The sequence below is a fragment of the Mixophyes fleayi genome, chromosome 4 (assembly GCF_038048845.1).
Source record: "Mixophyes fleayi isolate aMixFle1 chromosome 4, aMixFle1.hap1, whole genome shotgun sequence".
Classification (NCBI taxonomy): Eukaryota; Metazoa; Chordata; class Amphibia; order Anura; family Limnodynastidae; genus Mixophyes; species Mixophyes fleayi.
Window position 1 is genome coordinate 218,245,573 of NC_134405.1, and position 12,876 is coordinate 218,258,448.

Genomic DNA, 12,876 nt, shown 5'->3' on the forward strand with positions numbered 1-12,876 from the left:
TGCTTTGTTACAACAGTATTGTGCTCTCTACACTGCCTGCCTGCAAAATATAGATATCCCAAGAACACTTGATATTGCTTGGAGCTTGAGAATTTTGGAACACTGCACCCACACTCTGCAAATCCGGTACTCGTGGAGCCCTAACAGTGCACGTTTTCCACCTGTGCTCCTTACTGTGTTAAAATGAAGCATTCGTAACTGTACTCAAATCCTCTGGCACCTGATCAATGAAGAAAGCCGTATTAAATTCAAGTGCTCTGATAATGACAAATGCAATTATTTTTTGTGACAAATTAATTTTTGGGAGGCCCACCATGGACATGGTTTCTGCTAATTCTGCTAGGCAAGATTAAGTGGGTGGGGTAATCCAGTGCTACCTAAGTCTTGCGTTGGTCGATCTACCTGCATGTGCATCAAAGTTTATTGCTTCAAAATTAATAATGTCACCATTGAGTGTGCCTACAAAATTCATCATCATCATTTATTTTTATAGCGCCACTGATTTCGCAGCGCTGTACAGAGAACTCATTTACATCAGTCCCTGCCCCATTGGAGCTTACAGTCTAAATTCCCTAACACAGACAGACTAGGGTAAATTTTGATAGCAGCCAATTAACCTAGTAGTATGTTTTTGGCGTGTGGGAGGAAACCGGAGCACCCGGAGGAAACCCATGCAAACACGGGGAGAACATACAAACTCCACACAGATAAGGCCATGGTTGGGAATTAAACTCATGACCCCAGCGCTGTGAGGCAGAAGTGCTAACCACTTAGCTACCGTACAGGTAGAGAACATCTTCAGTCCTCTATGCATACAATTAACATAAATACGTTTACCTAACCACAGAATCAATATAAAACTTGAATATTCGTAAACTTTCTTACATTTGTTGCATAGAGTAGATGAGCTGTTCAGCACAGTGAGGGTATAATGCGGTGGTAATGAACCTTTGCAAATAGCTGTAATGAAGGCATCCCTGGGTGTCACAAGTCCCAATTTTCCACACAGAGATGCCATAGTCATTTCAGCTTTGAGGATGTTTTCTGTTGCAGTTTCATCAGTACTACAATATGAAAAGAGAAATTAAGAAAACAATTCTTTATTATCAGTTCTGAAACAAGTATTAGCAATTAAGCAGCACTTAATCTGTTCTGTTCACTTGAAATCACAAGGTCTGGATTTACACAATTACAACTTCATTTTAGGACATGCTAAGCAAACATTATTGTAGCAATATGCATTATGAATCAGTGCAATACAGAAATCCACAGATGTGTGTATTTTTCTGCACAGAAAAATGAAAAGTTCAATTGCAACAAATAAAAATTAAAAATGAGGACATTTCCCAAAATTCTGGGGAAAAGGTATTGGATAATTAATAAGCTTTGTGCCTATACTCTTAGGGTTTGTCCAGACTAGTGGCTACTTAGATCATGTTCCAAGAAAAATGTGTCACAAGTAAAACATGGTGAAATAGTGCAGTCTAGGGAACAACTGATCTATATGATGTGTCCCATGTCTGGTCTGCACAAACAGTAGTGTAATATACAGTATAGACAGGAGCATAAAAGAATTATTGGCACTTATCTCTAGCCTGAACTATTTTCGCAAGATTTACTGAAATTATGTTACATTCAGATTGTGATGTAAGAAAATGCTCATATGGAAGAACACTTGGCTGTATGAATTCTGATTTACACTTTTAAAATTCAGAATGTGATATGTGAGCAACTACAACCAGCAGATTACCACAGCAATGATAAATAACTACAGGAGCTGTCATGTCATTCATGTGTGTATTCTTGTATTTGTGTGATGCCACAAGTTATATCAGCTGAGAAGTATATTCACTAGTTTGTTTACAATGCAAACATATGAATATAGTAACAAACTGAATTTTCTGTCTAATGCCTTTAACAAATTAGAGCTGTAGCAGCTGCTTGCTAAATGTTATTAGCAGCTCTCAGCTACTCTTGTGTATATTATGGGGAGTTTGCAGGTCTGCCACGTCCTGTCTTAGACCGCACCCAGACTGCCATGTCCTGTCCGGGCAGCCCCCACCCCAGCCACATAGGAGCCTCCAGATCGGCCACATCCGCCATGGCCGAAGCCCTGCCGATCGCCAAGATTAGCTAGGTCTGCTATGCAATAGCCACCGGTTTATAGGTCTGCTTTTCATTAGCTAGATTGGAGATCTGTTATACATTAGCTACTAAATTGAAAGTTTGCTGTAAATATTAGCTATTACATTGGAAATCTTTAACATATGCTAGCCACTGGATCATAAATCTGCTAAATACTCTAACCACTCAATTAAAAGTGTAATTTATTTGCTAGCCATTAGATTGGGATGTTTTGTGCACTAGCTATCATAATGGGCTCTGCATTGTATATTTGCCACCAAAATCAGTTTTGTATAGCAGCCAACAGAACTGGCTCAGAAGTGTATAGTTGCGACTACAATAGAGTCCACGGAATAGGGGGAAGATGGGAGACTTGTTTGTCAGGTGGTAAAAGGTCCCTAGACTGATGGTGGCCCTGTGTAAGCCATTCCATTTTTGATTGACATAATGAAATTAGATCTCAGATGTCGATGATGCAAGTGTTGAGAAAATCTAATGTAGTGTCTGTTTGAACAGATTTACCCCTTACCTTGCATCTAGAAGCAGGGAGAGAGCTGCAAGAAGGCCACACCAGCAGGCACTGATCATTTCTTCCCAAACTGTTCTACCAACTTAAAAGGAAGAAAAAGAAAAAAATACAACATATAATCAGAGAAAGCAAAAAAAAATGCTTCTAAAAACCTTCTATAAATGCCAACAAAAAAATAAAAACATCTGAATTCTTCTTAACTTACGTTATTAATTATGAAACATGCACTATACCACTAGTTTAATGTGACCTTTACTTTAATTATTACTGATGTAGAGATCATATTATAAAAATTAATTAAAGCACTGTAGTAGTCTGAACACTAAAACCCAGGAGGTCATTTACACTTTTTTTTGTGGTCCGCATGGAGCAGGCCTACTTTCCACCCTAAAAGCGTGTCTTGGTGTGTGAAAAGGTGGGAAACACAGTTCAAAAGTTTAAAATGTTACATTAAAGTCCAATCTCCTACCACTTAGTAACATCCCTTTCAGTAAACTTCTGTTTTTCTCCTAACACACTGCTTGGTTTTGCCCAATTTCTGACGTAAAATAACCATGAGGATGAGAGGACAAAGGGGCTGTCTTTATTACTTATAACAATGTGTGTGAGTCTGCATCTCTCCAAAGTGTGCAATATGGAGGCACACAACGGGTCCTATTAAAAGTATAGCAAGAGAGCTGGTGAAAAATCCAATCTTTTTGTAGAGTGTAAAAGCCTGTGCATCCTCCCCTATAGCGAGTAAACATGTGCCCTATCCAATGCAAAAGTAAATCTCATTAATACACAATATCACAAAACAAGGCACATACGGTGCACCTGCTCCATAGATTTCCTTTACTCTACCAAACTCCTCCCCTGTTTGTGTGAAGCTCCACTCCTCCATAACAGCAGCCATCTTGCTCTATAAGCACATGCGCCTTGGTAGAAATCAATGTCCAAAAAATGCAGAAATCTAGGTACACTTGGCCAAATCAAGGAAGGTGGGACCAAAGCTAGTTTTGAGCTTTGCAAAATGACCTATACTTAGAGTGTATGTGTGTATTTATATATATATATATATATATATATATATATATATATATATATATATATATATATATATATATATATATATCTATATATATCTATCACACAAATACATGTCCTATTTGTTTGAACATTAAACCACATATGCATAAATGTACAGTAGTTCCACTTTATTATGTAAATGAACCCACACCACAAAAATGTTTTCATGAGCGTGGTGCAAGTTTAACTAATGGAAGTGACCGTCTTATTTTTAACTTGGTGCAAACAAATCAAATGTGCTGCAATCAAATAAGAGTAAAAGTGAACTTATTTAATCTTTTTTTTTTTTTTTTTAAATGCTAAATGTTGTATGGAATCCAAATGAAAGATGTGGTTTTCTTATAACACAGTATTATATAAATTACCTGGTTCTTCTTCGGGCAGATCAGACACAGTTCTGAGGTCTTTCGGATCACCAGATTGTGATAGAGGTTCTTCTGCTGAAATCTGGGAATCAGTCTCAGCCTGTCCGATCTCTCCTTCAATCATAGTAGTGATGCCCCGTACAAGATCCAACAGGCAGTGAAAGGCTACAGACATGGCATAGCCCTCTGGGATGGTAGGGGGCTCCACCTTATCTAGCATTTCAAGACTTGGGGGGAAAAAAAGAAAAAAGTGGATAACAAATGATTCACATCAAATCAACAAGCACATTGTATATTATTATTATTATGTTCCATTAAAAAAAAGAAGTGCAGTACACTGAGGGGATCATTGCCAACAAATTACATACAATGCTTACTTATTTGCTGAAAATAAGTAAGAGGAACAGGGAGGTAAAGAGGTATGGGGAACACTCGATACATAAGGTAGAGGAATAACCATTGTAGCTGATGGTCGGGAAAGTGTGTGTGGCAGCCATCATTAGTAAAGCAGTCATTGGTAACTGGTATTTCTGTGTAGCTAGTTGTAGTTTGTCATTGTTGAAATGAGGAGAGAGAGGAGAGAGAGCAGACAGTGAAGACAAAAACATGAACCACAGTAGAAATCTTAAAACAGTAAGCTGTTGCCAACCATAACTGTTGTTCAATATTTATCTCGTTAGATATAGATTTAGGACTGTAAAATGTGGTGTGTCTCAGTACTGAAGAAACAACTGTAACAAGTAAACGCACAAGATAGAGTCCTAACAAACAAGTGCATGTTTGTTTGCTTTTAACTTAAGTAAAATTATTTAAAATTCTCTGTCTTTAAATGGACCGTGCCATTCATTATATTCTATTCCCCATAATTGCTTTATCTTCTCCAAGTGCTCTGCTGTCCGTCTTAAGCTGGGTACACACTACAGAATTTTTCACCAACTGTTTATGCCGATCGATTTTACATGCGATCGATGGTCCGATCGCTCGGTCCATGGACTGCATACACACTAGCCTTGTTTAGGACGATAAAGGGAAGAGCGGACGATCCTTTAGCGACTTTTTACAGCCGTGTTGTCGTGAGCAATGACTGTAATTTGTACTCACTGTTGTGGATCGGTCGGAAACTTATACACACTACATAACGGAAACGAGATTGGAACGAAAATATTAAACAGTAAGACCAACCAAATGAGGCGACAATCGTCCATTTGGGCAGACTTTCGACCATCGTGTAACTACCGACACTGACCCGACTTTTGAACGAGCGGTCATATGTCGGCTGATTGAGCCAATTATTGGACGAAAACCGTGTAGTGTGTACCCAGCTTTACTGTGGTGTAATAATCATCTCATAATATTGGGGCTTGGAGACATGGCCTAAGGCAAGGGATATCTGTGTCAATATGTGAGATGGGTTATGATGTTACTAAAGGTGTGGTCAGGTACACAACAGACAAAAACCTATCACAGAACAAGGGGTGGTAGATTCAAATCAGTTTGCTCATAGCTTGCTCAGAGAGTTAACTGAAAAAGCAGATCACTGCAGTCAAGCAAAGAAAAAACTGTTGAGGTTACAGTTTCTTTATCCATGAAATAGAAAAATAAATAAATATCCATCACTTTCACAAACAGATGTCTTCAATGTTCTCGAGTTTGCTGGAACCGACCAAAGCCATTTTCTAGTAGCCTGTACTTACTAGGTTGCTTTAGCACTGCCTTGAATAGAAATATTCATGATCGGAATCCAGCTGCCTCTGTATTCAAATGCAGGAAGTACACTTGCACTTCCAGCTGCAGTCACCATCCCAGAAGTGGTTTGATTGGAGGCAGGAGCACCGGAACTAGAGCCAGCTGTCAGTGATAAAGGAATTAAGCAATTCTTATGATATCAGTAAAGTTACAGCAAACATCCACACACTCAAGAAGAATCGGACCTAGAAATACCCTACATACAACGGAATCACACAACAGTGTACAATGCTCTTAAAATTAAGGATCTTGCCAAATCATCTCTAATTCTGACAATATTTAATGCAAAATAATTACATGGAATAACGATTCACCATCCATATATGTTTATCTTTCGGTCCATTCCAAGTTTTTCTTTTCAGTCACCAAGTAATTGTATTATATATGGGATAAAATCCCTCCTAGTGTAAGTCAATAGAATATTAGAAGCTACTACGGCATGGCTCTTACCATGATACTGTGCAGTGTACCCTTCAAAAACATAAATTATAGGTATAGTAAGATGCAGAAACTCACCATTAGGATTGGATGTGGTAGATGCATTTCCAGTACTTGGTATGAGAAAAAGTGACTGAATAAAGGACCCCAGAGCATTGACAATGTCGCGAAAAACTTTAGTGGAGTGTTGTTTCATGTCATAGGACTGGCAGAAAGACCTATGTACGGTAAGAAACTCTTATTAGGAAACACAACACATACACACACGCACAAACAAAGTTTAAAAACCTGGGGCATTGATAAATTACACAGACAGTGAAACGACTTACCTGAGCAGCTGAGGCTGCACACAGAGTCTGTGTATGGACTCTACGGCCACAGCTCGTAGCCACTGTGGCTTATCAGCATCCAGGAATTTTACTAGTAGTGATAAAAAGATCTCGCACTCCGTCACCTACAAAAGATTGGTTTTACCAAGTTATTCCAATAAATATAATGTAGGTTATAAGTTGCACCTTCAACACGCCATTTATGTCTGATTTCTTGACAAGACTTACACAGCATAACTGGTCTCACGCACACCCAACAGTACTACTAAACAGCCTTTGGAGGGCATAAGCGATATTGATACATATTTCTTTATAGTTCAATACCTAACATGGTGTAAATTATGACAAAGGCTCTTCATCTATTAGTATTTTGCATAGAGTGCTTGCATCCTACCGACCTTTAAGGTTTCAGCTGCATCCAAATTGAAAGTGCTGCACACCTAACTAATTTTTCCCCCCCAACATCGAACATCCCATAAATTCAAAAATGGATATAAATGATAGCAGATGGCATATTATAATTATGTTACAACTCTGAAACTTTAAGCTAATTTTACATGGCAGAAGAAACAGTTCATGTTTCTGCTCCATTGCAAATTCATGGGACAAAAAGCACACATACTGTAATCTTTTATTTATAAAAGGGTGACATAATACACAGCATTGTACATTCAGGGGATAAAGACACAAATTACATAAAAGTATATAAAACAAAGTAAAGATGATCCTGCCAAACGGACACATACTCAAAAAAATCCATTGCTAACTTACCAGAAGACCATAGAATTGTTTAATAAGTACAGACACAACCCGAAGCAGTCTCATACAAATAGGAAAATACGGCTTCTCGACAGGAGCAGGAGAAGAGTTACTACTGGAGCCTTGTCGGAATTTAATATTTGGTGAAAAAAGCTTGATCACAAGAGGACACACTCTTTCTTTCAAGAGGAAGCTAAATTCTTGATGCTGTAACAAAAATAAAAAAAACAATATTACTGCACATTTACAAAATAATTATAATCAAAAGTAAACAGAAAGTCAATCTTGTTTGACAGAATATATGTTCTTTTCACAACAAATAAACCAGAAATAAAAAAAGAGATAATGTTGACATTATAAAATGAAAGTTGACACTGTACAAGTTAGGTAAACAAGAATATCCAGTACTTAGTGGAAATATAAATATACAGTAGATACATATAGTACAAAATGCATAGAAAAACTAGGTAATATACTGTAAAGTTTGGGAGCGGTTCAGGGACCGCTTAACAGATTACTTTACACTAGAAATATATACAACAAATTTAAATATTTTGACTAGAAATCTGTAACTGTTTTAAAAATATTTTACTTTCAAAAAGAAAAAGTCCAAAATTGTCTAAACAGTTGAATTCTGCATCATCTGTCACTTCAGGACCGGAATAGCCTGTTATACAGACAAGGGACCATGGTCTACGCCTTTAGTGGTCCCCTTTCTCTAGTAGGCTGCCCAAAGGTCATGTGCACAAGTCTGATGTACTTATAAATAAGGATAATAGGAAAGTCAGTGATACACACTGAGGGTGAGATTGAGCTGAGGCAATCGCTAAAGGTCAAAGATTGTACAATGGCCACAATCGTGAGCCTGAAAATAATTGATGAAGAAGGTAAGTCAGCCAAATGCCAAGGAGTAACAATCAGATGAGCACCCAGCAAAGCCAGGATTAAATACACAAGTCAGTCAGGAAAAACACAGGATCAGAGGTACCAAGACATAGAATCTGGCACTTGACCATTTACTTAATTAGTCCAGTATTTGCAGAGAATCTGTGCCAGCTGGAGGTGGGTGGAGTGAAAATCAGCACTAAGCATGCTCAGGGACATAGAATTCATCCTGCAGTTGTACTGAGGATTCTTGGCAAATAAAATATTTATCTAGTGGTAGACACGGAATGTAAGGACTATCTGCCTCAGAGGCATCTGTATGCAGGATACGAAGAGTTAAACTGACACATTACTTCAATTATCTTATACCATGCCCTCAAAGAGTTTAGTCCCTTCCCCTTGCAATTAGCCCATAACTCTTAGCTGTATTGTAAAAGGGTTATTATACATAAATAAATAGACAGTGTACTATAAAAAGTTCGCCGAGGTCCTCGGCCCTCACTTGACAAAATTTTTCAACGAGGTATTTTGGGGAGCTTCCTTTGATTCCGCCACTACTAGGGCAAACATAATCGTTATTCCTAAACCGGGGAAAGATCACTCCTTCTGTGTTAGTTACAGGCCTATCTCGTTACTGAATGTAGACCTGAAAATATTCGCAAAGATTCTGGCCTCTAGGTTAAACCCACTGCTCCCAGCCCTCGTCCATCCTGACCAGGTGGGCTTTATCCCAGGACGTCAAGCCCCTGATAACACTAGAAGGATTATCGACCTAATTCATACAACAAACAACAATGGTCTTCCTTCTGTCATCATGGCGCTCGACGCCGAAAAGGCGTTTGACCGCATCTCCTGGTCGTTCATGGAGGGAGTGCTTCAAGCGATGGGATTTACAGATAATTTTTTGACAGATATTTTAGCCCTCTATCGGTCCCCGTCAGCTACTGTGTCTGCTAATGGCCTGACCTCGACGCCCTTTCAGATCATGAATGGCACTCGCCAGGGATGTCCCCTCTCCCCACTTATATTCGCTCTTGTTATTGAGCCTCTGGCTGCTAGAATCCGAAATATCAGGTATTCAGGTGGGCCCCTCTACACATAAGATCGCTCTGTATGCGGACGACGTCCTACTGTCTATTACTAACCCCAACACGTCGGTGCCCCCTCTCTTAGATGAACTAGACCTTTATGGCTATTTTTCGGGCTATAGGATTAATCCAGACAAGACAGAGGTTCTGGACTTTAACATACCGGCTACAGACAAGCTGCTGCTGGAGGAGCGCTCCTTCCCTTTTCAATGGGGTCGCCACAAAATCAAATATCTGGGTGTTTTTATCACTAAACACTATAGACATCTTTTTCAAGCTAATTTTCCTCACCTACTCGACCAAGTAAAAACAGACCTTACATCGTGGTCTCAGCTCTTTATCTCCTGGATTGGCCGTATTAACGCAGTCAAAATGAATATCCTTCCAAGGCTGTTGTACTTGTTTCAGACTCTTCCCATTCGCATCCCACCATATGTTTTTAAATTTCTGCAATTTCACGTCTCTAGATCTGTCTAGTCGGGTAGACGGCCCCGAGTCCGACTCAAGGTGCAACAGAGGTCCCCGCGGGGAGGAGGCTTGGGGATTCCTGACTTCCGAAGATACTATCTCTCTGCCCAGCTCGCTCAATGTGTCTTGTGGTCTGGTCCGACGGAAGCCATAGTTTGGTCCAAAATCGAGACTGAGGGTCTGGGATTGCTCTCTTTATCTTCTCTCCTATGGCTTTCAAGATCTCGTCGCTCTAAACGATTGTTGCGTCATCCAGTAGTCGCACATTCTCTATCCACTTGGGATTCGTCATCCCAGAAATTTGCCTTGTCTCCCCATCCCTCCCCGGTTATTCCGCTATTCAACTCTCCGGAATTTCCTCCAGGTATTCATCATAGCGCATTCCAGCCATGGTACTCGCGGGGAGTCACTTACCTTAATCATTTATCCACATCAGCAACTTTTCCTCAGTTCTCTGAAATTCAATCACATATCCACATTTCCTCAAAACACTTCTTTCAGTTCTTGCAACTCCGCCACTTTCATAGTGTTGTTAAAGATCGTCTTCTATCCCGAACCCTCTCCACATTTGAAGCCCTCTGTCTACGCCAATCTTCAACCAAAGGGCTAATTTCAACGCTCTACTACGAACTTGCTCCTTCCTCTTCAACCTCTAGGGCCTCTCATGAACTGGCCTGGGAGCGGGACCTTGGTGAGGAGCTCTCGGAGGAGGAATGGTCTGACATATACGAAAATGCCGCCTCTAGTTCCATCTGAGTTAGAATCAAGGTGAACTTCTATAAAGTGTTATACCGATGGTACTATGTGCCTTCGCGCCTATGCAGAATTCTCCATGACTCATCTGATCGGTGTTGGCGAGGGTGCTCCCAAGAAGGCACATTCCTCCACATATGGTGGTCATGTCCAAAATTATCCGGCTTCTGGGTTGAGATTAGAGGACTGGTTAGTGCAATTCTTCAGGTGGACATTCCCCTGGAGCCCAAATTCTTTCTACTCCCTCTGGGGGCTCCCTCGGCATCCCGACATCAGAACAAACTGATTAGGCACATTGTTTCGGCAGCTACTTGCCAAATAGCGGCAGACTGGCGTATGCAATCCCCTCCCTCCATGCAGTCCATAATTAATAGAGTCTGGCAGACTCATCGGATGGAGTATATGACCAGCATTATTCGGAACACTTCGAGAGCTTTCACCAAGGTTTGGGATCCATGGCTAGCCTTCTTTCAGGCGTGCCCACCCTTTACATAACCCAGTTCTAACACCTCACTTCTTTCTTGGACTTCTCCCCTTTTACAGTGGATCTAGTCACCTCCTACCTTTCTTCCTTTTCTCTCGCTCCTTTCTTTCTCTCCTCTCTCATTAAAAACTTTGGGTCATTCGCTACTACTACATTTAAAGGTTCGTTTGACTTAGTGTTTCACATGTTCTATGCTGATCATTGATTTGATCAATCACTTTTTGTCTATTTTTTTTATAACTGTATTCATTTTGTCAATCGTCTCTTATTGTTGTATTGACCTTGCAAAATAACAAACTTTTAATAAATAACTAAATAAATAGACAGTGCTTTGGAAGATAACTGGATTATGGAAGAGACAAAAACAATAGCACAATGCTTGTCAACTTTAGCATGCTTAGATAGTAAATGATTTGTTTACATTCGGTAAAAGGGGATGTTCACAAAAACATTTTGAAAATGTGGATGTAAATAATGTCAGTAATCTTAATTGTGAATCGCTATTCTTTTTTGAGACTTTCAATAACTTCACTTGAGTCCTCTGTGGAAGCAGGACATTACTGAGCTGAGACGACCTGCATATACCAGCAGGCATTGCACTCAGGGGCAAACAGTGGAGAGTGGTGGAAGGAGGTAGTAGTGGTGAAGAGTGGAGGAAGCAGAACATGTGTAGCCTTACCTGTAAGAAAACCCGTGGAAAGTCATTGAGGACTGATTCCAAAAGCTCCAAACCAAATGTCCGTGTCATTTCTGTCATTCCCACCAGCCAGTATGGAGCGTCAGCATTAACCAGCTGACACAAATCCTACAGGAAATCAAAGAAAGTCATAACTCATAAGTATGAGAAGAGACAAATGTCGATCTGCAATAATTACCATTGATAAGCTCTAAATCTCCATTAAAGACTATCTTAGAAAGGTGGTTGTTTGCATTTATCCACTATCTCACACAAAATCGTCCACATCCAAATAAATTACATAATTTATTTGCTCCTTTTATGTTACTGTTCACTATACCTTTTTAGCTATTTTGCTTGTTTTGTTTGTATGTATTCCTCCTTTACGGTTTTAAAAAATAACTTCAAAGTTAGATAAATCAAATCAAAAGGAGTGTCTATCGAGGATACATTTGCTCACAGGAACCCAACCAACTTGAGATCTATGGGGTCCCTTGAGGTTTGGGCATCTCAGGTGCAAAAAACATAACTATAAACAATATTATGTGACAGCGGGTAACTTGCAAGGTAACACAATTCTGTAGTTCTTCCTTTCCATATCTGTGTGTTCACCAGCTAAAACACAATATTATTTGTCACTTGATTGATTTTGAAGTAACACCATAGCATGTTTTACTGCTGTTTTCATGGCTCAATCTATTAAACAAAAGCATCTCAATTCCAGTACTTCTATTGCTAGTAGTAGTAAAGATGCAAGAATCAAGTCTCAGACAGGATTGCTCATAACTTTTTTCCCCTATGCTAATCTGCCTCTGCATCTAATGCCATCTCCTAGTACCGAAATGATGGGCTTTGACAACCGGTATCTCTTTATTAATTACGATCATACTATCTAGCTAGAGTTGCTCTATTCAGCCATTTTATTTACATCCAATGCCATCTTCTTGTATTACTATTAAGACATGATTAGCTTTACATACCTGTATCTTTCTATTAAAATATCATCCTACTATCTAGATGGGGATGCTCTTTTATCCTGCTCATTTATATCTAATGCCATCTTCTTGTACTATTATGAAGAAATATTTGGCTTTGTCAACATGTATTTTTTTTTTTTAATTAAACTGCTGTCCTACTATCTAGCTGTGGCTGCTTATTTTCTCA

General features: G+C 39.5%; 1 protein-coding gene across 3 annotated transcripts in view; it reads right to left on the reverse strand.

Annotated features, from left to right (window-relative positions):
- Window positions 1-12,876, reverse strand: part of MON2 (MON2 regulator of endosome-to-Golgi trafficking) — a 130,242-nt gene that overhangs the window by 80,584 nt on the left and 36,782 nt on the right. For all 3 annotated transcript variants that reach the window (XM_075209344.1, XM_075209343.1, XM_075209345.1), the window contains 8 exons: window positions 11,716-11,841; window positions 7,371-7,565; window positions 6,600-6,724; window positions 6,349-6,488; window positions 5,781-5,934; window positions 4,087-4,313; window positions 2,654-2,735; window positions 886-1,064 (listed from right to left, as the gene is read on the reverse strand). In XM_075209344.1, coding sequence (XP_075065445.1) covers window positions 886-1,064; window positions 2,654-2,735; window positions 4,087-4,313; window positions 5,781-5,934; window positions 6,349-6,488; window positions 6,600-6,724; window positions 7,371-7,565; window positions 11,716-11,841 — 1,228 coding nt within the window. The remainder of the gene's footprint in view (window positions 1-885; window positions 1,065-2,653; window positions 2,736-4,086; window positions 4,314-5,780; window positions 5,935-6,348; window positions 6,489-6,599; window positions 6,725-7,370; window positions 7,566-11,715; window positions 11,842-12,876) is intronic.